This window comes from Terrapene carolina, unplaced genomic scaffold (genome assembly GCF_002925995.2).
Source record: "Terrapene carolina triunguis isolate 2854851 unplaced genomic scaffold, T_m_triunguis-2.0 Scaffold88, whole genome shotgun sequence".
NCBI classification, from domain to species: Eukaryota; Metazoa; Chordata; order Testudines; family Emydidae; genus Terrapene; species Terrapene triunguis.
The window spans coordinates 26,962,836-26,988,076 of record NW_020664439.1 but is presented as its reverse complement, the minus strand read 5'-3'; the positions used below and the strand labels follow the sequence as shown (position 1 = coordinate 26,988,076).

The following is a 25,241-nucleotide window of genomic DNA, read 5'->3' as shown; positions in this document are numbered from 1 at the left end:
ATTTTTTAGATTTGTATCCATTTAATTTTCACAATTGCAGGACAAAATGGCAGGGGTTTAGCAGTCAGACAATAATTATCTAATGACGGTAGACACTGAGATTTAAAAAGTTAAAGCTACCTACATGGCCCTCCTGATCAGATATCACTACCAGTGAACTCTAATAAGTTCTCAAACAGCATTTCTCTTATTTTGCCTAGCTGTAAATTTTGATTCATCATCGATGGAAATTTTTTTTGTCAATTTGTGTATGGTGAAATCGACACCAATAAAAATCTAATCCTTCCAAGCCTAAATATAAGGCATGTGATAAATAGCGGAAACTATAAAAGAATGGATGCATATTACAGGTGAATTATAATGTCGTTGGGGGAGGGGGGAGGATCAACACGGAATGCCTAAATGCAAAGGTTTATTTTTAAAACTCATTGAATAAAAAACATAAAATACAGAACTTCTGTTCTTTCTGATCTGAAATGTTACAACAGTCTTAAAGAAGAAATATTCTGTAGTGTATATTTTCTATTTCATGATATTCTTTTTTTCCTGTTCTTGCTAATTGCTTTTTCTGAGAATCAGTGAGAACTGTAATCAACCATTTTGAAGAACACACTTGATTTGGCAGTATTAGTGACTAAGCATATTGGTAATTATTTTAAGATTAGACATTGTTTCTACTACAGTATCAACTAACCCAATTTCTAGTTTCAAACAAACATGAAATCAGTTTATATATTTTTCCATCAGTAGAGTTGCTCCTGAAAACTATCCTAAGGAGTGTTCTACATGCAAAAACAAAGAGATGAGCTATTTAAATGAGCAAACTACTCCAATTGTTTATAGGAGAGGTGCATTCCTCAATACCAGCTAAACTAAACAAGTTAATGGCTATGCAACTTTGGATTCTACTATACATTTATCATGTTTTTAATAAAAAGTCAGCATAGTTAAAGAGGGAGAACATAAGTATTTCCTATGCTATTTTCATGGCAGAGCCCAGAGAAGAGTTTGTATATAGTATACTCAGTATCTTCAAAACTACCATCATTCACACTTTTTCTAAAATGAAATTCTGCATGCAAGGTTTATTTATCCTGTTAATTATACTTAAGCTATATATGAAAAAGTTCTTCTAGTAGTTAAGTCTTAGCTGAATGTCAGAATTAAGACCTGGACCTAAAACAATATTTGTAGACAAACAAATCCATGATTAGCACCTGCATGCCATAGCAGATTCCAAGAACTGGTTTGCCGATTGTAAATATTGCTGGGTCAAACCAAGGTGCATCTTCCGCATACACAGAGTTTGGTCCTCCAGATATGATGATAGCCCTGCAAACAACATAGATTAAAAAAGATTAAGGGAGTTCAAAATAATACACATTTACATTTAAAAATTGTTTGCATTAAATGTTGAGAGACTTATGATGATCCCTTGCATACTTCCAGTTTGCCTGGCGCTTAAACCCTAAAGCAAAGATGCCCACATTTTCCCACAGTGGGATGGGTAAAAATGGCAACTTGCCAGGACTGAGAGCATATCAATTTGCATAACTTTTGTACCAAGACCAAACAATAGCTGCAAGCCACCCTAAAACATGATTGTAACAACTGTGTCTTTATTGAATTGGTTTTTGTTTGTTTGTTTTGTTTTAAATGGTAGGGCTAGATTCACAAAGGGACTATGAGATATTCAGGCATGGGTCTCAGTCGCTCCAGTTGAAGCTATTCCATTGTGTATTATAGACTTAAAAAATTAAATATGCATTGGGCCAGAGAAAGAGAATTAGAATGACTCTATAGTCCAATAGTTAAGGCACTCACTTGAGGGATGGGAGACCCACATTCAATTCCCTTCTCCTCAGAAGGCAAAGGAGTCTCCCACATCCCAGGAGATTACCTTAACAACAAGGCACTCCCCACCTTTTTCTCTCCCACCCACCCACAGCTGTGGATCCCAAGTGGAGACAGGCACCTCTGCCTCCCATCAGCCAGGACTTTGGCAGGAACATCCTGAAAGAAGCAGGGCTTAGGACCCACCCCTCTCCTTGGCATCTGCTATTGGCTAGGTTAGGCAGCTCCCCACTCAACTCGCTGGTTTTTCCAATTCTCAGGCCTTGGCTACACTTGCGAGTTACAGCGCTGTAAAGGCTCCCCCAGCGCTGTAACTCACTCCCCGTCCACACTGGCAAGGCATTTGCAGCGCTGTATCTCCGTGGTTGCAGCGCTGCATGTACTCCACCTCTCCGAGAGGAATAGCGAGTGCAGCGCTGCCGCTGCAGCGCTGCAGCACCAGTGTGGCCGCCCAATGCGCTGTGAATGGCCTCCAGAATTATTCGGCAGTATCCCACAATGCCTGTTCTAGCCACTCTGGTCATCAGTTCAAACTCTACTGCCCTGGCCTCAGGTAACCAACCATGTGACCGACCCTTTACATTCCCCGGGAATTTTAAAAATCCCCTTCCTGTTTGCTCAGCCCGGCATGGTGTGGAGTGCTATCAGCGAATCTTTCCAGATGACCATGCCTCCACGTGCCAAGCGAGCCCCAGCATGGAGCAATGGCGAGTTGCTGGACCTCATCAGTGTTTGGGGGGAGGAAGCTGTACAGTCCCAGCTGCGCTCCAGCCATAGGAATTACGATACCTTCGGGAAGGTATCAAAGGACATGATGGAAAGGGGCCATGACCGGGACGCCCTGCAGTGCAGGATTAAAGTGAAGGAGCTGCGGAGTGCCTACTGCAAAGCCCGCGACGCAAACGGCCGCTCGGGTGCTCCCCCCGCGACCTGCCGATTCTACAAAGAGCTGGATGCGATACTTGGGGTTAACCCCACCTCCACTCTGAGCACCACCATGGACACTTCAGAGCCGGTGGTGGGGGGGAAGAAGAGGAGGAGGAAAACGGGAGTGATGGTGGTGGGCCAGATGGAGACACCCCGGAATCCCTGGAGCCATGCAGCCAGGAGCTCTTCTCGAGCCAGGAGGAAGGTAGCCAGTCGCAGCGGCCTGTACTTGGTGGAGGACAAACAGAAGAGCAGGTTCCCAGTAAGCGGTTTTTTTTTTCGGGAAGGAATTTTTTCGGTGCAGGCTCTTTGGGAGAGGAGGGTTAGGCATGCATGCCTAGATGCGGAATAGTGCATTGATGTGGTTTATCACATCGTGGTAATCGGCCTCGGTAATCTCCTCGAATGTCTCATCCAGAATGTGTGCAATGCGCTTGCGCAGGTTTATCGGGAGAGCCACTGTGGTCCTTGTCCCAGCCAGGCTAATGTGTCCGCGCCACTGTGCCGCGAGGGGCGGGGGGACCATTGCTGCACACAGGCAAGCTGCATATGGGTCAGGGCGGAAGCCGCATTGCAGTAGAAGACCCTCCCTTGCTTCCCAGGTCACCCTCAGCAGCGAGATATCGTCCAGGACGAACTCCTGTGGAAAATGTTGGGACAGTGTTCAGTGTAGGTGCTCCCTGAAGCTGTTGGCTCTCCCCAAGGCACAGAAACCCAGAGAACGGTGCAGCCCTGAAACAATCAGTCCCCCTTACTCACCATTTTGAGGCTCCCGTGGGATATGTGTGCTCTGTTTCAGACAGGAAAATTATGCTATTGTGTAGACCCTGTGTGTTTTCTACTCCTTAAGTGCGGGGGGAATCATTACTCTGTCTGGTATAAACAATGCTGCCTCTGTTAAATGTTGCATTTTGCCTATACAGCTGCATCAACCTTGAGACCTCAGCCGTCCCTCTTATCGCCTGCTCAGAGACTGCAAAGACTCAGGAAGAGACCACGAAAAAGCAAAGAAGACATGCTGCAAGAAGTGATGCGGCAATCTATTAAAGAGAATGAGAAAGCACAGAACTGGAGGGAGAGAGAAAGCAGGATCCGCCAGGAAAACGCAGCACACCGGCGGCAAAGCACCGCACACCGGCAGCAAAGCACTGATAGGCTCATAAGCATCCTGGAGTGCCAAGCAGATGCTATCCAGGAGCTGGTAGCCATGCAGAAAGAGGAGCAGTACTGCAAACGCAAACGCCACCCCCCCCCTCCCCCCACAGCCCTTGTCCCAAAACTCTTTCCGTTGTGCCCCACTGTCACCTCCAACCCACTTTCCCCAACTTCCGTGTTCTTCACACCACCCGCTGCCTCCAACACCAGTATCTTCACCACCCAGCCCTGAAAACCACGACCCTTACCCTCTGCACTCAACCCCCATCACCATGCAGTATAGCTGTCCTGAAGTGCAGCACTCACTGCACAACACACCAGACAGGACATACGCGAATCTGTGATTGTACTGTTCCCCACTCCACCCCCTTGTTTCTTTTCAATAAATGGATTCTGTGGCTTTGAAAACATTCTTTATTATTGCATAAAGTAAAAGACTCCTTAGCCCAGGAAATAAACAGGCATTGCAAGTCTGCTTAGCAAACACTGATTCCTAAAGATTGGAACTACTGCACTTCACTCCCGTGCAGGGCACCAGATATCACTGCTGGTTTTCAGCCTCAAATTGCTCCCTCAAGGCATCCCTAATCCTTGCAGCCCCGCGCTGGGCCCCTGTAATAGCCCTGCTCTCTGGCTGTGCAAATTCAGCCTCCAGGTGTTGAACCTCGGAGGTCCATGCCTGAGTGAAGCTTTCACCCTTCCCTTCACAAATATTATGGAGGGCACAGCACGTGGATATAACCGCGGGGATGCTGTTTTCGGCCAAGTCCAGCTTCCCATACAGAGATCGCCAGCGGCCCTTTAAACGGCCAAAGGCATACTCCACAGTCATTCGGCACCGGCTCAGCCTGTAGTTGAACCGGTCCTTGCTGCTGTCAAGGCTCCCTGTGTAGGGTTTCGTGAGCCACGGCATTAACAGGTAAGCGGGATCTCCAAGGATCACAATGGGCATTTCAATTTCCCCTACCGTGATCTTCTGCTCTGGGAAAAAAGTCCTGGCCTGCATCTTCCTGAACAGCCAAGTGTTCCGAAAGATGCGTGCATCATGCACCTTTCCGGGCCAGCCTGTGTTAATGTCAATGAAACGCCCACGGTGAGCCACAAACGCCTGGAGAAGCATAGAGAAATACCCCTTCCGATTAACGTACTCGGATCCTAGGTGGGGTGGTGCCAGAATAGGAATGTGCGTCCCATCTATCGCCCCTCCACAGTTAGGGAACCCCATTTGTGCAAAGCCATCCACTATTTCCTGCACGTTACCCAGAGTCACGGTTCTTCTGAGTAGGATGCGATTAATGGCCTTGCAAACTTGCATCAACACGATTCCAACGGTCGACTTTCCCACTCCAAACTGGTCTGCGACCGACCGGTAGCTGTCTGGAGTTGCCAGCTTCCAGATTGCAATAGCCACCCGCTTCTACACTGGCAGGGCAGCTCTCAATCTCGTGTCCTTGCGCCGCAGGGTGGGGGCAAGCTCCTCACACAGTCCCATGAAAGTGGCTTTTCTCATCCGAAAGTTCTGCAGCCACTGCTCGTCATCCCAGACTTCCATGACGATGTGATCGCACCACTCGGTGCTTGTTTCCCGAGCCCAAAAGCGGCGTTCCACGGTGCTGAGCATGTCCGTGAATGCCACAAGCAATTTCGTGTCGTATGCGTTACGCGGCTCGATAGCATTGTCAGACTCCTCACCCTCACTGTCACTTTGGATCTTAAGGAATAGTTCGACAGCCAAACGTGACGTGCTGGCGAGACTCGTCAGCATATGCCTCAGCAGTTCGGACTCCATTTCCCGCAGACAGATCGCGCTGCACAGAAACCATTGAAAGATGGCGCCAAAGGTGGACGGAAACAAAGGGATTTCTGGGATGCGAAGCGATGCATCACGGGGCATTGGGACAGGACCCAGAATCCCCCGCACCCACGCCCTCTTCCCACAACCCACGGCGCCAGAATGGGAAAAGGTGCTCTGTGGAATAGCTGCCCATAATGCACCGCTCCCAATAGCGCTGCAATTGCCGCAAATGTGGCCACGACAGTGCGCTGGGCAGCTGTCAGTGTGGATAGACTGCAGCGCTTTCCCTACTCAGCAGCACGAAGTCAGGTTTAACTCACAGCGCTGTACATCTGCAAGTGTAGCCAAGGCCTCAGGCACCTCTCCCCTCTCCATTCATTGTAGAAGGAGCCTACGCACTTAACTCAGGGGTTTTAGATCCTACTGGGGAGGAGGAAGTAGGTGCTTCAAAACTAGGCTCTGAGACACTGAGCAACATAACGCTTAAGTCCTTTTGTGAATCTAGCCCACAGTGCTTTTCATATTCCTATCCAGATACTGAATTGGAGGGGGGGGGGGGGGAGAAAGTACAGCTAGAGTTAAGAGATTCATTCTTCACACTGTTGAAAGCTTGGATTCCAACCTTTCAGGTGGCATGAACACTGGTTCTTAGGTGCTATAGTTCTTGTAATAGTGGCCATTAAAATTATGCTGGTAACAAAGTAGGGTAAGGGGAGGGGGGCACTAAGGAGAGGTTAAAGTAACTAAAATTATATAATTTTAAGGTCTGATACCTTGTGACCATCTAGGGCTAGAAATTATTATTTTATGCTAGTGGTAAAAAGACGATCCCATTTTTTCAAAAGGTTAGAAGGAAGTAATTTGTGATGATTTGAGAGATACCAAACTTCAAAATTACTACTCGTTAGTCAGCGGTTTTTGGCAATAATCCAGTACTGAATATAACAAAGGACCAGACCTTGGACCAGTGTGCTGCTTATTCCATACATAATATCAAGTTCATTAATTGAAGTGACAATTGCAAGACTGGGGAGAAGGAAGACATTGGGTTAAAGATGTCAATAAAAGAAAACTTCTCCTAACATTGTATATAGTGCCCGCAAAGGCAACATCACTTTCCTCATTAGTGGAAAGGGGCAACACAATGCACATGGGTGACACCCATTAACACAGGCAGAAGTTAACCATGCAAACCCATTCGTGCATTTGTGGAACAAAGGTCCCTTTCATTGCAACAGTTTTCATTTTAAAACAAACAGCATGTTTGTCTTTATATGTCAGATACTTAAATTATAAATTTATTAATAAAGGTACCACTTAAAGTATTCTATGAACTACTGTAAAGCTACAGGCATGAGCATAACAAGGAATGTCTACAGGTAGGAGTGGGATCTGTTCTGCTAAAAATCAGAAATAGTCATAATGCTAAATCTGATAAACTTAAAAGCTGGCAGGGAGAGCCTGAAAATATATCAGTCAGGAAATTATTGCTTTTAAATCTCTCACACAGAATTACTTGCTAATTAAGCACCACAGGTACAGAACATTTTATAATATTTGAGGGAGAAAAAGGAACAGGGTCTGACAAAACTTTCAGCCTACTGAGGTCAAAACAATTAATTGCAGCCCTAAAAAACAGGGTATACTCTGAATTTTTTATTTTTCCTGTTGATAAAATTCTACTGAAGGATTATTTTGTGTTGGTTTACATCAGGGTATCCAACCTGTGGCCCACTTGTGTGTTAAACAGAAAATCTGCATTTGATTATGAACCGAAAATGTGCTCCCTGGGCTGCATCCTGCAAGTTTAAACTGAAGTGATTGAATAAGCTGCCACTACACGGAGGAGATAGGATCACTGCCATTCCAGCTCCCCTGCAGCCGGTGGTGTAGCTCTGGTGTGAGCCTGGAGTGTTCCTTCCCATTTACAGCTACCTAGCAGCTCCTCTAAGCAGTCCTGGCTACTTCATTGCTTGCCTCCCAATGCTGGGCTGTGGGAGACACAGATAGAGCTGAAAAGCAGAAACTTGCCTCAGCTAAAAGAGAAGTTGAGACTTTTGAACCATATACAGCTCCTTGATTCTCCGTTCCGAGGCTGGGTAACTTCCACAAGCTGGTTACATTACCTAAGAGACCATATGCTACCTGGGGATAACCAGTTGGTTTCCACACCAACTACTCCATCTCCCCACTTGAACCACCCCTATGCCAAGAGTTGGGGAAGGAGGTGCAGAAACCAAATACACTGACACTACACCCAATGGAGACTCCTGCCATGCAGAAGGAATCATAGGTGTTTCTGTTCCCTTTGCACCACCATAGTGGTGAGAATGCAGCAGAGTGGAATCTATCTCAAAACACTGATTGAGCTGGAACTTTTTGAAATAATCAGTTTGGTGATTACGTTGAAGACACTGGACACAACAGGTTTACCAAGCTAGAATTATTTTATTTGAGTTTGTTGAAGTATTAAAAGCCTAGATCTTTTCCCTGGCAGATTCATCATCAAACCCAAATTCATGGCCACCATTTTTCCCTCACTTAACTCTTGAGCATTCCCTAACAGCGACCAATTTCCTGGAATCTAAGGGCTTGAGTACACTAAGTTATACCCGCACGGTATGAATTTAAAGTGCTGTAATTATACCAATCTAATGACCTGTGTGGACACTCTTAGGCTTGGTCTACACTACAAAGTTAGGTCAACGTTAGCCGCCTTGCATCAACGTAATTTGCGTGTGGCTACCTTAAATTTGTCTCCCACCCATGTAAGCGCCCCATTACAGCAACGCAGTAACACCACTTCCCCAAGCAGTGTTGAGCCAGGATTTATATAGAGAGGTCAACACAGCGCGAGTATAGAAAATGTGTTACCTATGTCAACTCTAATAGTCCTCCAGCAGTCCTTCAACACTAACCTCTCTGTTCATAATTGTGAATTCACTGCCAGAGGGTCATGCAGACCGGAAGCCCCATCCCCCATTTTAAAACCCCATACATTTTTTAAATGTCTTTTCCTGATTGTTCATCTTGGTGAGCACCCACTAGCAGTTCTCCATTGTTGTGATGCTCTGGCGTAGAGTAGACAGGAAATATTGGATCTCCTGGGCCTGTGGAGAGAAGAGGCTGTGCAGGCACAGCTACGAACCAGCCGTGGAAATGTGGACATCTACGAGCAGATTGCACAGGAGATGTAGGAGAAGCATGAGAGGAATCAGCAGCAGTGCTGCATGAAAGTGAAGGAACTGCAGCAAGCACATCAGAAAGGCAAGGAGGCCAACAGTCAATCTGGTGCCAAGCTGCAGACGTGGGGCTTTTACAAAGAGCCGTATGCCATACTTGTCTTAAGACAGACAGACACACACACACCCCACTACCCCGAAGACCACCACCGACACTGCCGAGGAGCCAAAGTCACAGGCCTCTGCCTTGAATAGCAAGGATGAGGGTGTGGTGGTGGAGGAGGAACATGCGACCAGGCAGTCCAGGAAGCCAGGACCTGTTTGAGACTCCACCGCAATCCAGTAAGTCAAGCACAGGCTAGCCTGATGCAGGGGAAATAACCTTGGGTAAGTGTGTAAATGTATTTACCAGTACAATGATGTACTGATGGCACCCCCAACTTAGCACTACACAACTATTGACTTTTCATCAATTTACTTATACTACAGAGACAGTGGTATGACAATGAGCGGTACAGTTGTTAACTGCTTTTCATTCCCCTGTAGAGTTGGGCAGGGGAGGTCATACGGAGCATTTCGTTTATGTGCACAGGGATATCCCTTGAATCCTCCTGAAAGATCTCAATGAAACTTTTACAGAGATATTCTGCAATCCTCTCCCAAAGTTTTTGAAGGATGGCAGCTTTATTTCTTCCTCCATGGTAGGACACTTTCTCATGCCAGTTCACAATTACTGCAGTGGTGCTTGCTGAAGTTAACAGACTACTAGCACATGGGCCCGGGCAGCTTCGGAATCCAGCAGCAGCTGTGCTCTCTGTACCTTTGTTACTCTCAGGAGTATCAGCTAAAATTACCACCGCCTGTGGAAAATGATGCCAGTATTCAGTGCCTTTGCCCTATATGCATCGTTTCATGCAACCAAGTAATTCCCTGCTCATTTCCCTCACCCCTAGCCAAAACACTCATCATGGCTGATGCAGTGAGTGGTGCCGTGCACAAGCACTCTGAAGCAGAAGTGTCAATAAGCATGTCTTGTTTAAAACTTATGGGGAGTAAGTGACAGTTCTCAATCTTAACTTTTGTTTTCTGATATGACTATATTGACAGTGATACCTCTGTGTATTTTATCTGTAGCTTCTGTAGTTGTGGCCTTGAGAGTGTTCCCTCCCACATCCATGGAACGCCTGAGCCAGATGAGGAGAAAGATGAAGACTTGAGATGACAGGTTCAATGAGGTCCTGCAAGCCAGAGCTGCATAAGACCGTGAGCAGTGAGGGCCTGGAGTGTGAACATTTCACACAGCCTGGAGAAGGAAAGAGTGAACAGGAGAAAGGCCCAAGAGTCCCGGCAGAAAAAGGAGAGAGAGATGCACCCGGCAGGAAACACACATGCTACAGACCCTTGTGGGCCTACAGGTTCAACAATCCTGGGCTCACCTCTTCTTGTAGTCCATGGAGAACTCCATGGAGAACTTCCCTACATCCCACTCAACATTCCACAAGACATCAGAGGCTGCATCCCTTCCCCTACCACGCCTCACCAGTGGACATTAAGAACAACTACAGCTTCACTTCTGCTGACCTGAGAGAGCCACAGCTGCGCTATGCGTAGATAAAATGGACATGAATGTTCTTTCCCCTTCTTAAACTCTCTTCCAAAAATGTATTAAGTTTTTAATGTGTTTGCTTTTAACTTGCACAGAATTTTTTTGCAGTGTTTTCATTACTCAATAAAATGCTGTTGTTTGGAAAACAATTCATCTTTATTAGTTCCAAACATATGCTGCAGAGTGCCTAGCAGTACTGAAAGCATGCCCTTACTTATTATTGTACAATGTGATGCAACTCATAGGATCAATGAAAAAAAGCACAACGTAATAATAATAAATGAATAGCAAGCACCACAAAATTAATAGGTGCACTGTCAGTGTTAGATTCATAGATGTACACCAAGCACCACACAATTCCTAACAGGACCCAAAACAGCAGGTCCTGGTAGAGCACTATTGTGGCTCACTGTTAGCTCTTTCAAAGCGTCTGTGAGCTGTATAGCTCCATGTTGAGCTCTTCTAATAGCCCTTGCATCTGGTTGTTCAAACTCAGCAGATGCTGCTCTACCTCCGCCCTCTATCCCAGTGGCATCTTTTCCTCCTTTGCTTCACAGATATTATGCAGGACACAGCAGGCAGCTATAACCACTGGGATGTTCCCCCCCGCCCCAATATCCAATCTGGCGAGTAAAGTTGCCAGAAATCCCATCAATCTACCAAAAGCACATTCAACCATCATTTTCCCCCTGCTGAACTGGTAGCTGAATCTCTCCTTGGTGCTGTTGAGGTGGTCGGTGTATGGTGTCATGAGCCAGCGAACAAGGGGTAGGCTGGGTCCTCCAGGATCACTTTTGGCATTTCAACATTGCCAATGGTAATATGCCAGTCAGGAAAGAAAGTCCCTGCTTACAGATTTCTCAACAGTCCTATGTTCTTAAAGATGAGAGAGCCAAGCACCTACCCTGACCAGCCAACACTGATATTGGTGAAGCGTCCCCAGCGATCCACCAACGCTTACATAACCATAGAAAAGTAGCCCTTTCTGTTGATGTACTCAGTGGCAAGGTGGTCTGGTGCCACAATAGGGATATGTACGCTATTTACTGCCCCACTGCTGCAAATCCATCCATTATGCCCTACACATTGCAGAGAGTCACAGTCTTGCATAGCAGGAGATTATTACTGGTCCTGCCTACTTGCATGACAACACCCCTCACAATGGATTTTCCAACTCCAAAATGATTTCTCACTAACTGGTAGCAATCCAGGTTTGCAGCCTTCCACAGTGCAATCGACACTTGCTTTTCCACTGACAGTGCAGTTCTCATTCTGGTGTTCCTGTGCTTGAGGACTGACTTGAGCTCAGCACACATATCCAGGAATGTGGCTTACACATCCCAAAATTCTGCAGCCACTGCTCATCATCCCAAGCATGTATTACGGTGTGATCCCACCAGTCACTGCTCGTTTCTCAGGCCCAGATGCAGCACTCCACCATCTGCAGCTGCTCTGTGAACGCCACCAACAACCTTGAATTAGTTCTCACTATGTCCCGCAGCAATTTGTCCTCCACAAAACCATCATGTTCCCCACTGATTCAGTTATTTTTGAGGCTCTGCAAATACCGGAGGATCTTGCATCCTGTGCTTGCAATGCTTATGACAACAGCGCAGAGCTATGCAGGCTCCGTGCATCTGTCAGAGATGGTGGCCGACAAGTCCTGCAGAGGTTCATGGGATTTTTTTTAAAAGGTGCAAAAATTATGGGATATAGATAGCATTATGGGATAGAGAAAGTTGCATGCTGGGAAGTGGACCCTTTGCTCCCAGTCAGCCCACGTGACTTGTTTCTGCCCCACCATGCATTCCCAATCCTTCCCAAAAGACAGCGTCTGGGATCCTACCCAGGGCGCACTGCATTGTGCATCAACACAAGCACTCATGGTGAGCACATGCAGCACTGATGCAAAGAGCCAAGTATTCACGTGCACAAGCAATATACTAACTGCAGCAGCTTTATGCCAATGTAACTTGCATCAGCCAAAGTTGGAAGTGTAGACATGCCTTTACTCCAATATAAGAATGCCTTTTTCTGGTTTAGCTTGTGTTGCTTATACCAAAATAAAAGTGTCCATACAGGGAGCTATTGCCATATACCTATAATGGTATAACTTCCTGTGTAGACAAGCCCAAAGACTGCTCCAGCATCTTTCTATGATTTGCCCATCTGGGAATTCAAAGAACAGTGAAGCAAGCTTACTTACATCCCTATAGACCAACTGTTCCCACAACTGAGTTTTCCACTGCTGGAGAGTGGACATCTTGTGGTTAATAGTGGATGTGTGAGATTTTTTTTTAAAACGTGTCTACGCAAGTTATGTGCTAAACTCACTTAGGCAATTTTGAAAATCCCATCCAGTATCTTGCAAGGTAGACAAATCCATTGTCATCTTGAAGATCAAATTTGCAAGTTTTGCTCTTCTCTCTTTTAAGATGTCCTAGCCACAGAATAATTACAATTTAAGCAACAGCACTGAGACATGCTTCTGCCCCCGACTTAGAGTCACAAACAAGTATATCTCTCCTCTGCAACAGGGGACCAATTTTAGAGGTGAGCACAGCACAACTTCTATGACCATTCAGTCCAGAGAATGTCAGCATGGAAGCCAGATTATTTCTACCACAATTGACACTCGGTCATCTAGGAACTAGAGTGAAACCACCAACTAAGTTAACAAATATCATTAGAAAGCCTCAAGTGACTACTTTCAATCATTGCTAACATGATCCAGATTTCAATGAATGTCTGTAGAGGTAGAAAGCTTTGTATCCTGTTACCAGTTACCCAAAACAACCAATAACCCTGACATCATTGTAGATCTTCCTCAGCTTTGGAACAGTGACCCTTTGAATGAAAGTGTTTGGCCAAGTTTTAAAAAGTAATTATTTGCAGTGCCACAAACCTGGTAGCTGACAACACAACTATTGTATCTCATATCAGAGGTTCTGAAGAGACTTCAGGTTGTGTGTTGGAAGGAGATCCTCTTTCTTTAAGATAAGGAACACAATACCTGTGCACCCCATGGGCTGCTCACACAGTTCAATGCTGGACTGAGACCCTAGATAGTCAGTTTTAAGATACCACACTGGAAACAATATAACATTTTCTTTAAGTTAATTTAATGAATAAAAAGTTTTTTAAAATAGACTTTAATAGGTGTCCACTTTTCAAAGATTTGATTGAGGGGTCTTAAAACAAGATACTGCAGTTACAAGTATTTTCCAGCTGCAATTCTAAAAGGGAAAGAGTTGAGTACACAGGGTGTATCTTCTATATTAGATATGCAATAGTGCAGTTATGTCTACTATAGTATGCCATCTGTGTTTTCTAAAGAAATGTAGTGAATTCAGATTTTTACAGACTCATTAAGTTATACTGGCATTCTACTAGAGCAACAACAATCATTGGCTAGAGAAAAGCAATTCAACGAAGCAATTTCTGTTGTGTGCTACTTCCAGTACAGTAGTGTGATGTGTGTGTGCTGCATCCTTGGGATTTTTACTGGACTGGCATTATGGTACCACAATACTAGATACTCAAGTGATTTGTATAAATCTGTAAGACGGGGACAGCAATTTTTTCCTTAAGAGAAAGGGACATACATCTGTAAGCTCTTTTTTAAAAAGCTAAAACAAATGTGTAAAGCATTAAGCAAATTGGCAAAAAAAAATTTAAATAAGCACTATCAGATAATATTTTACTCGCCTCCCAGAAAGAGTCTGGCATGATTAGCATACCATTTCCAATTTATATAATTCTTTGATGAAACTACAAATATTTAAGTGTTATGTAATTTTCTGTAAAAGGAATGATGCAAGATTTCTTATTTACTATCACAAGTATTACTTAAAAAAGCCAAATGTATTTTCCTGTTGAATGGCTATCCAAAGGTTAATATTAGACTTATCACAAATATTTTACATATAAAAAAGTTACCCCCTCAAAAGACTTACATAACAACAGAAAATTACCTTAGGAAATCAATATTTTTTTAACAAAATTAAACCAAATGTCAGAATATGTAGTATATGAAAGCACTAGGCAAGTCCTTGCGCTAGTTTTCCCCAATGAAACTCGTGTTCCTGTTAAATTAAAGATAACATAAGCAGTATTATCACCACAGTGAATAAACTAATTTTGTTGCTGAGATCCACAGATTCCTTTGCATTTAAATTAAAAAAAAAAAAAAAAGAGCCTACCGGAATCCTTGCTCCTTGATTGCAAAGGCTGGAGTCTCCAAAGGAAAGATCTCAGATTGGACAAACAATTCTCGTACTCGACGATCTATGACTTTTCCATACTGAGCTCCAGCATCGAGTATTACCACTGCCCCCTCATAGTGATATTGGCCATCCTGGAGATCTCCAGCATTCTCCAGCTGCAAACATTATTGACATAAGCACTTTATCAAAACAGTTAGTCAGGACAACAAATCAAAGCAAGTCTCTTCAAAAAGAACACTGATTGGAAAGTTAATTATTAAGGGCATAAATTCAGTCCCCGGGTGTGGAAAGTTCTTTAAAGGAATTCTTTAAGATGTAAAGTGTAACATTTAAATTGTATTAAAAAGGAAAAACATGTTAATGAAAAAGCCTTATTATAGACTATATACAGAAATACATGAAATAGCAGGATATAGGCAACCTTAACACCACATGGCAACCCATGTGTGCCATTTGCATGGATGACAATTTTATCAATGATTAATATAGGGTGCAGCCATTTTCTCCCCACCCACATCTGCTCACTCACCAGGCCAAACCCTGGGGAAGAAAGAATACTTCTACCACATCTTTCCACTTATAAAAGTGGTGCACATGACCCACCCACCAATACCATCATTCCAGCTTTTGGAGCAGTGGAATTTCAGAGAACATAAAAATAGTGTTTCATAAAAAGCCTAAAACAGAATATGGTCATTTTAAAAGTGCATGAATTGAGCCCTATTAAAGAGGTACTGAACTGACAGCCCTAGAGACTGAAAGGATACCTCAAAGTCAGTGGCAATACAAGTTTTCCCATACCATCCCATTATGTATTCTCAACTCTGACTAGAAGTGACCACCTATAGAAGGTGAAAAGTGTAGTTCACATTCTATGCTTATTCAGTCTGATCTATCTACTAAGCTTGCCAGAAGTCACAATTCCAAAGTTGCCATTTTGACGCAACTTTCCAAACAGTTTTGTTTCAGGGGTAGGTTTTTTCTTTTGTTTTTGTTTTTTTACATTTTAATTACATGTAGCTTAAGAAACCTGTTCCTTGTTGATTTTAGATTGGGAGAAAGAAGAACTGAAGCCTTTCAGTGTATTATTCAGGCAGACATTCAGACAGCAACCCTCCTTAACATTTTATGTTTTCATGTAAGTGCCATACAATTGTAAAGTAATTATAAGATGAACCAATTACATAAATAGTAGCTGCAGAGTCATTCTAGGAGAAAAATACAGTAGAAGCTCAGACTTACGAACACCAGAGTTACGAATTGGCCAGTCAACAAACACCTCAGGCAGCAGAGACCAAAAAAAGCAAATACTGTACAGTACAGTATTGTGTTGTGTTAAACTTAAACTACTAAAAGAAAAATAAAGGGAAAGTTTTAAAAAGATTTGACAAGGTAAGGAAAGTGTTTCTGTGCTTGTTTCATTTAAATTAAGATGGTTAAAAGCAGCATTTTTCTTCTGCATAATAAAATTTCAAAGCTGTACTAAGTCAATGTTCAGCTGTAAACTTTTGAAAGAACCACCATAAAGTTTTGTTTATAGTTACGAACATTTCAGCCTTATGAACAACCGCCATTCCCAAGGTGTTTGTAACTCCGAGGTTCTACTGTACTTTGCGTATTGGGACCACTGCAATCCAGGATTATTTAACTGCAGTGCAGTGACCTTTCCCTTATAATGGTTGGCTGCTCTGTATATCAAACATGTATTACCAATACTATGTATTTATTACTGATATAACTTTTACTGATAATTAAGCAGAAGTGGCTTGTCAAGAGCAAGGGAGCTAAGTTACTTTGTTTCAATGGCCTGCAACAAACCTCAGAGAGACGAAAGGGACCAAACACAGAGAAGGTATTAATACTATGTCCTCTTTCAGACATCAGCAGCCTCCAAATAAGGGAGTCTGCCCTTCAGCTCTACAGACAGTGCTCCCACTTTGGGTATCAAAAGTTCCTCTCCTTCACGTCCCACTTGGGATGGATTCCCCATGAGTGAAGATTCTATCTACCGTATTTTCCTTGTATTGCTACAGTGAAGCAAGAATGTTCTTCAACTTCTATGGCAACACAACATTCCAAAGACAATTGAGATAAACACTGAAGCATCTTTTACTTGTAGTCTAACTAGCCCTGAATTAGTTAAGAGCGGAAGATGCACGGGAAGGTTGTAAGGTGACCATGGCTCAAGAATCTAGAGCTGTAAACTTTGCTGGTGGTTGCTTAAATCCCCCTGTAAAGAGAGTAAGGAAAAGAAAAAAGCTAAGACTTTCTATAGCCTGTTTCAAGGTTGGAGTCTGTCACTTAATTTCTCTCATTAATAAGAACACCAGTGGAATTAAAGTGGTAACTGCATCTCTGATAAGAAGCAGTTAGTAAGATGGTTTCTTAGTCTTGGGCCAGATAACTAAAGTTACATTGTGTGTACATACTGTAGTGAGGCCGAGTGGCCTCCCTCCAAGAGGGAGAGCAAGGGTCCACTACACTCCCCTTGGTGGGCGGAGCCTAGCCTGCTCCACCCCCCTCGCCAGAAGTGCCAGGGCAGGGCCAGAAGTATAAGAGGAAGGCCCTGCAGCCCTGTTGGGGTGGAATCCCCTGAAGAGAAGGATGCTCCTGCCGTACTCAGGAGGAGAACCTACCCCTGGCTGTCTGATAGCCACAGAAGTGGGAGACCCCGACAAGGAGTGGCCCAGACTACCGGCTGCAGTGTACCCCAAGGAGCCTGACGAGCCCTGGAAGTGAGAGGTACCAAACCCCGGGGAGGCAGGAAGTGGCCCAGGGGCAGCCATGGAGCAGCCGGGTGCGGAGTCAGGTGTGGCTCAGACGGCGTGTTGTGGCTGGATCCCCGCCGACGCAGGGGCAGCCAATCCTGCCTCTGCCAAGACCCTGGGCTGGGATGCGATGGAGTAGGGTGAACCTGCGTCCCCCTGCTACTCCACCCGGGGGTGGCTGACTCCCTACACTCTGCAGGGAAGCTCCCACTCTGAGGAAGGAGCCTCTCTCACCAGCTCCCTTATAGACTGTTGCCTTGCTGGCTGCCTGAGCCCTGCCCAGGCTAAAGCCAGCCTTGAGACTGACTGTTTGTTTGCTGGCAGCCTGAGCCTCCTCAAGCCCAGGCCCAAACCAGCTACATAGACTGTGATAGCCTTGCTGGCAGCCACAGCCCCGCTCTGGCCGAAGCCAACCCCCTTGTAGCTGGTGTTTAACTGCTGGCAGCTTGAGCCTCCTCAAGCCCAGGCTAAAGCCTGGCCATGACTGACTGGTGCCCAGCCCTATTGTGGGGCTGGGAACTAGAGGACCTGGGGGGCCTTGCTCCACCTCGGGTGGAGACAAGGGCCCTAGACTGTTCTGCAGCTTCGTGCCTTGGCCAGACAAGCCCAAAGGCAACCTGAACAAAGTGGCCTCCCTCCAAGAGGGAGAACGAGGGTCCACTACACATACACACACAAATATACACACACACAAATACACACACACACACACACACACACACACACACCAGAATTTCCTTTCTTTATTGTGTTTATAACTTAAAACTGTGGGTTTGTTAAACTGATTAATGAAAAAGTAGGGTTTATTTGGGGGTTTTTGAAAACATTCCCCTATTCTTTGTGTTAGCTCATTAATAATCTAGCAGTAATGAGGTAGAAAGAAAAAGTCTAATATGGCCACTCTTGAAAAATGCTACTGTAGTCTTTTAAAAGAATCAGAGAATCAACTCTTATTTCTGAGGTCAATGAAGAGCTAATTGGTAAGAGCGGGTGGCCCCACATTTAATTAATCCTTTAACAATAACTACCAAATTCAGAATAAGGTCAGATTGGGCCAACTATGACCATTACCCTCCTAAATCCTCAATTTAAACACCAGTACTATTTTAACTTCTTTTGACAGGACACACAAATTACAAGAGAAGTAGATTATTAAGAGTTCATACACCAACATAGAGTGCAAGAGAAAGTGTTGAAGACAACAGCTGTTGCTACAAGAAGACAGATCTCTCCTACACTCCATGAGTTCTCAAAGATAATTGCTAATGGCTTCGAGATCTCTTCAGCCAGTTCCTTAAATATTCTAGGATGTATTTATCAGGCCCTGCTGACTTGAAGACATCTAACTTGACTAAGTAATTCTTAATTTGTTCTTTCCCTATTTTAGCCTTAGATCCTGCACCATTTACACTGATGTTCACTATGTTAGTCATCCAATCACTGCTAACTTTTTTTGTGAAAATGGAAACAAAAAAGGCATTTTAACACTGGCCATTGCTGCGTTTTCTGTTATTGTCTTTCCCTCCTCATTGAATAATGGGCCTACCCTGTCCTTGGTGTTCCTCTTACTTTGAATGTATTTATAAAATGTTTTCTTGTTACTCTATATGTTCCTAGCTAGTTTAATCCCATTTTTTGCCTTGGCCTTTTCAATTCTGTCCCTACATGCTTCTGTTGTTTTTTTTATATTCATCCTTTGTCATGTGACTTATTTTCCACTTTTTGTATGACTCTTTTTGAGTTTCAGTATCAGAGGGGTAGCCGTGTTAGTCTGAATCTGTAAAAAGCAGAGGGTCCTGTGGCACCTTTGAGACTAACAGAAGTATTGGGAGCATAAGCTTTCGTGGGTAAGAACCTCACTTCTTCAGATGCAAGTAATGGAAATCTCCAGAGGCAGGTATAAATCAGTGTGGAGATAACGAGGTTAGTTCAATCAGGGAGGGTGAGGTGCTCTGCTAGCAGTTGAGGTGTGAACACCAAGGGAGGAGAAACTGCTTCTGTAGTTGGATAGCCATTCACAGTCTTTGTTTAATCCTGATCTGATGGTGTCAAATTTGCAAATGAACTGGAGCTCAGCAGTTTCTCTTTGGAGTCTGGTCCTGAAGTTTTTTTGCTGTAAGATGGCTACCTTTACATCTGCTATTGTGTGGCCAGGGAGGTTGAAGTGTTCTCCTACAGGTTTTTGTATATTGCCATTCCTGATATCTGACTTGTGTCCATTTATCCTCTTGCGTAGTGACTGTCCAGTTTGGCCAATGTACATAGCAGAGGGGCATTGCTGGCATATGATGGCATATATAACATTGGTGGACGTGCAGGTGAATGAGCCGGTGATGTTGTAGCTGATCTGGTTAGGTCCTGTGATGGTGTTGCTGGTGTAGATATGTGGGCAGAGTTGGCATCGAGGTTTGTTGCATGGGTTGGTTCCTGAGTTAGAGTTGTTATGGTGCGGTGCATGGTTGCTGGTGAGAATATGCTTAAGGTTGGCAGGTTGTCTGTGGGCGAGGACTGGCCTGCCTCCCAAGGTCTGTGAAAGTGAGGGATCATTGTCCAGGATGGGTTGTAGATCACTGATGATGCGTTGGAGAGGTTTAAGCTGAGGACTGTAGGTGATGGCCAGTGGAGTTCTGTTGGTTTCTCTTCTGGGCCTGTCTTGTAGCAGGAGGCTTCTGGGTATACGTCTGGCTCTGTTGATTTGTTTCTTTATTTCCTTGTGTGGGTATCGTAGTTTTGAGAATGCTTGGTGAAGATCTTGTAGGTGTTGGTCTCTGTCTGAGGGGTTGGAGCAGATGCGATTGTACCTCAGTGCTTGGCTGTAGATGATGGATCGTGTGGTGTGACCGGGGTGGAAGCTGGAGGCATGAAGGTAGGCATAGCGGTCGGTGGGTTTTCGGTATAGGGTGGTGTTAATGTGGCCATCGCTTATTTGTACAGTGGTGTCTAGGAAGTGGACCTCCCGTGTAGATTGGTCCAGGCTGAGGTTGATGGTGGGGTGGAAGCTGTTGAAATCATGGTGGAATTCTTCCAGGAAAGAGTCTCAAAGGTGCCACAGGACCCTCTTTTGAGTTTCAGGTTATTGAAGATCTCCTGATTAAGCCAGTGGTCTCTTACCATACTTCCTATTTTTCCCATGTGTTGGGATAATAATAATATATGGAGATATACCTATCTCATAGAACTGGAAGGGACCTTGAAAGGTCATTGAGTCCACCCCCCTGCCTTCACTAGCAGGCCCAAATACTGATTTTGCCCCAGATCCCTAAGTGGCCCCCTCAAGGATTGAACTCACAACCCTGGGTTTAACAGGCCAATGCTCAAACCACTGAGCTATCCCATTTTCCTCTTATGCCCTTACTAATGTCTCTTTAAAACCTACATTCTTAAATATGTTCCTGTAGTATTTCCATTTAATATATAGGCAAAAAATAGAAAAGCAGCTTTAGGCCTTTGACAGGTAATTCTGAATTCATTAAGCAACTGTACGTTGGGTCTAATGGGGTGCAAATCTAAGTTAGTCTAACTCACATATTAACGCTAAATATGGCACCATAACAGCTATGGGCCTGCATGTGTGTTTAAGTTAGGACAAAATCTTATTCATTGATTTACAGCTTGGCTAAAAAATAAGAGCTCTCAAATACAAATTGGATAAAGGAAGCTTTAGTTAATAAAACAACAGAAAGCGTTGTAACTTGTACTCAGACCAGAAAAGCATGGGGAGGGTGAAGAGGTAGTACAGAGCAAAAATACAGCAAGGCCTTTTCATCTCTCTTGGGACATTAAATATTTCTATTCAACTAATTTAAGTCACAAGAGTTCACATTAAATACCATGTCATATGTGAAAAATGTCCAGTTATCTGTGACTATCAGCCAAATAAGCCCATTGCACTACTACAAAATAGTCATCTTATGACTTGAATTTGCTGGCAGTTTCACAGACAAAAATCTAAGAATTCTGAATCCTAAGACATTCAAAAGTTGAAATTCAAAATCAATATATTGAAGTTACGTTATCACCAGTTACAGCCCTGTGAAGTGTGATCCCTCTATCCAAACTGCCTTATATTAACTCTCTCTTGGCAGTCCTGAAACATTCTTTGTTCTATTACATTTTTAAAAATTGACCACAATATTAATTAAACGAGCCTTGCAGAAAACATGAATTGCTACTTAAGTACATAAATATATATACAGATCAATTACAAATGTCTTACTCATCAATTTCTCTTAATTTCTGAATACTGTTCTAAAACCATAAATATATATACGCACACACACAAACACCCCAACACAGTGTTAAAAGTGTGTAACGTTGCAGAGACATTTTATACATACACAGTATATTGCAAGACTTCTATTAACCCAGTTTTAAGTTTGTGCAGTACTCAGCAGCAAATCTGGTTTTCTGAGTAGCTCAGACCAAAGAATTCATACTTGAATGCCTAACTTTAGCACTTGAATTTGTATTCAGGTGCATAAATAAGTTGCCTGACTAATCACAGGTGCTAACACCCACAGCTCCCATTGAAATCAGGGGCTTAAACAAGCCAAAACTGAGTTTTGGATGATCTTTTCAAGCTAGTGTAGGCTTTATTTTGGTTAAGAAAGCTATAAAAAATGTATTTGGATTTTTACAAAGTACAATAGAAGAGCACCTATCCAATGTTTTTGTCACCATTTAAAATCTTTTTAAAATATACATAAACGAAACAGACCTGTCAATTACCCCAGATCAAATCAAATAACCCAGCAACAACATTAATACAACAAATTAATCAACCCCACACTTACCTCCCCAGACCCAGGCCACCATTACCTAATCCTATGCTATAGTCATTTCCTCATAAACAAGAGTTAAAAGGTGGGCCTTGCATAGGGTGACCAGATGCCCCGTTTTGGCTGGGACAGTCCCTTTTTAAAGCCCTGTCCCGGCCGTCCCAATCTCTTTGGCAAAACTGGGCATTTGTCCCATTTGCTCTTGCCAAATGATCATCAGCCAGCAAGAGCAAACTGGACAAATGCCCAGTTTTGCCAAAAAACTGGGGTGTGATCCCTAGCGGGGAATAGAGGAATGTGCTTGGGAGTGGAGCGCGGCAATGCCCTTTGGGGTTGTCTACAGCAGAAACTTTTGCTGCTTTTTCTACACTGGTATAAAGTGGCAAAAATACTCAAACCTAGTATGGACAAAGTTATACCATAGCTTATTCTGGTTTGGCAACTAAAATAAGATATCCCAGTATAAAGTACCTTGGTGTCAGCAGAAAACTCACACCCTAACAAATATAGTTATACCCATAAAACTTAACTATATAAATGTGAATCCATCGGTAGAGTTAAAACCAAGTAAAATGCATTTTGACTTAAGCTCTCTTACGTACATTACTTGAGTTCATGAATTACTGTCTGTAGTACGCTAAGCTGAACATTATTTATTGCCAAAGTGTGGTCCTGAATCATTAGAAAAGGCATTCCAATCATGAGACTCACACTCCCACCCCATTACTGCAAATACATAAGCCCTGATCTCCAAAGAACTCAACAGGGCCATCTCTCACATGGATCTGGTTGCAGGACTGGGACCAAAATTTGTAAAGCATTATGGGATTCTTCAGGATAAAAGTCACTATATAAATAAAAGATATTATTAACAGAACTGTCTTGTTTTCTAGTTAAGACAAAATAAAATTAAAGGATCAAAAAGAAGAAATAAGGGAACTTTATTTATATAGTGCTTGTGATAGCTCTAAAACACTTAGGGGAAACTAGTAAGCTAGTTGAAGGAGTTTAAAAATAAGCTAGTTAAAAATAAAAAAAGGTAAATTGAAGTAAAGCTCCTCTGAATTGGAACTGAGCTATAATGAAGTCATTGTGAATCTCCTGCCCTATACATCCTCAAGGCCTATGAGTAATAGAAACAGCAGAGGAGCCAGGCACATGCAGCTCTTTACATGCAGAGGTTTGCGGCAGTACTGTACAGGGGGCTCATAAGATCTGATAATTAATTCCCAATTCCTTCATAAAGATCATGGGCTATGAAATACCAGACACTTCCCCTCCCCATTAAGCCCCATGGATCACATACCATCCACTATATTCAACGTTTTCTGCTTTATTTCATAAATTCGTAGAGTTAAAGGCCAGAAGGATCCAAGCATTTAATCTGGCCTCCCACATGCCATTAAACTGCAACCACCATAGATACCCCTGCCCCAAATCCAACAACCCGTGCCTGACTAAAGCATAACTTCACTGCAAATTCAGATTGGGCACCACCTACAAAAACTGGGAGAGCAAGGGGTACCCTTCCCCCAGGATCTGGGAGGAGTATTATTCAGTCTACTTGCTGTGCAAAGGGAACAGCAGCTTTTGGCTCAGAAAACTGAGAAAAGACTATTTTGTCCCCACTATGGGATTATCACTTGTACAAAGCTATTGAGGAAACAAATAGTGGGAAGGTTGGAGATGGGGAAACCTGTGCTCTTTTCCCCGTGGAAGGATGGAGAAAGGAAAACACCAGGACTCTTGGGTGCCATGCCCTACGCAGCAATGGGGACCCATGCCTCAAGCCAGCAATACGGGGAAAGTGTGCTGTTCCCCCCCCATCCACTGAGTGGGGCACCCAGACTCCACCACACTCAGGCGGTGTGTGGGTGTGCAGCTGGCACCTTTACTGTTCTCACCCCAAATCCCTGGGCTGGACAGGGGAAAGGCTCAACGGCTGGCCACTTGCGCGGCTGCCCCCAACCTGCAGCTAACACAGCGGGGGCGCCAGTGTTTCTCCGTCTCCCCTTTACCACCGCCCTCATGGGGCATCTGTGAGGGGCAAGCGGCAGTAGGGATAATGCAAAGCCCCGGCCGGGGGAGCACATGGGCGCTGCACAGGGAGGCCACAGCCAAATGTCCCCTCCGCTGCCTCCTTTCCCCCAGCGGTGCCGCTGCCTGCGCTGAGGTTGCGAGCGCCAGGCACGATGCCCCCTCCCCCGCTGCCTGTAACATGTGCCCCGGGCGGCGCTTCCTCCCGCTGCAGGGAGTCCGGCCGGGGACTCACATCAGGGCGGCAGCGAGCTCCGCGCGCAGGGGGCGGTCTCGCCGCGGGCGATCCTGGGCGGGAGAGAGGAAGGAGGGAACCCTACCCGAGGAAGGGCCTGGGCGCGGGGTCCCGGCTCCCACCAACCGAGCGCACAAAGCGCCCGGGAGGAGGCTGGCAGGCCCGGCGCGGGGAGTGTCCTGGGGCGAGCGGCCGCGCGGCCCGGGCTGCCGGGGGAAGTGGGCAGCGCGCTCGCTCGCTCCGGGGCTCCCGCCGCGGCACTGACCTTGGCGTCTCCATTGCACACAGCCATGGAGCCGGCTGGGGACGGGCCGCCGCGCCGCACGGCCGGGGACGAGGAGAGGGCGCCCGGAGCAGGGGGAGGCTGCCGAGGAGCCGCCGCCGCCGAGATGAGCTAATCCTGCCCGTGTGCGCCTCCGCTCCCCCTCTCCCGCCACTGGGAGGAGCCGGGCCCGGCGCCGCCCCGCTCCCTCCTCCTGCTGCCTCCGGAGGGGCAGGCGAGGCAGCCGGTTCCGCTCCTGCGGCGGGGGGACTGAAGGGGAGGAGCGCGGAGTCCCTCGTTCGGCCCAACGGCGCCAGCGGCTCGGCTCCGGGTGGGGACGTTAACGGCTGGTTTAGGTTTAGCGGAACGACGGGCTGTCCGCGAGCGGCCTGTGGCAGGGCACAGCGCGGCTCCCA

At 45.0% G+C, this 25,241-nt stretch overlaps 1 protein-coding gene across 1 annotated transcript in view; it reads right to left on the bottom strand.

Annotated features, from left to right (window-relative positions):
- GMPS (guanine monophosphate synthase) overlaps positions 1-25,009 on the bottom strand; it is a 68,579-nt gene extending 43,570 nt beyond the window's left edge. Inside the window, exons 1-3 of the mRNA XM_024192688.3 lie at positions 24,829-25,009; positions 14,722-14,900; positions 1,218-1,332 (exon numbers count right to left, since the gene is read on the bottom strand). Coding sequence (XP_024048456.1) covers positions 1,218-1,332; positions 14,722-14,900; positions 24,829-24,855 — 321 coding nt within the window. The 5' untranslated portion in view covers positions 24,856-25,009. The remainder of the gene's footprint in view (positions 1-1,217; positions 1,333-14,721; positions 14,901-24,828) is intronic.
- Positions 25,010-25,241: the final 232 nt, after the last annotated feature.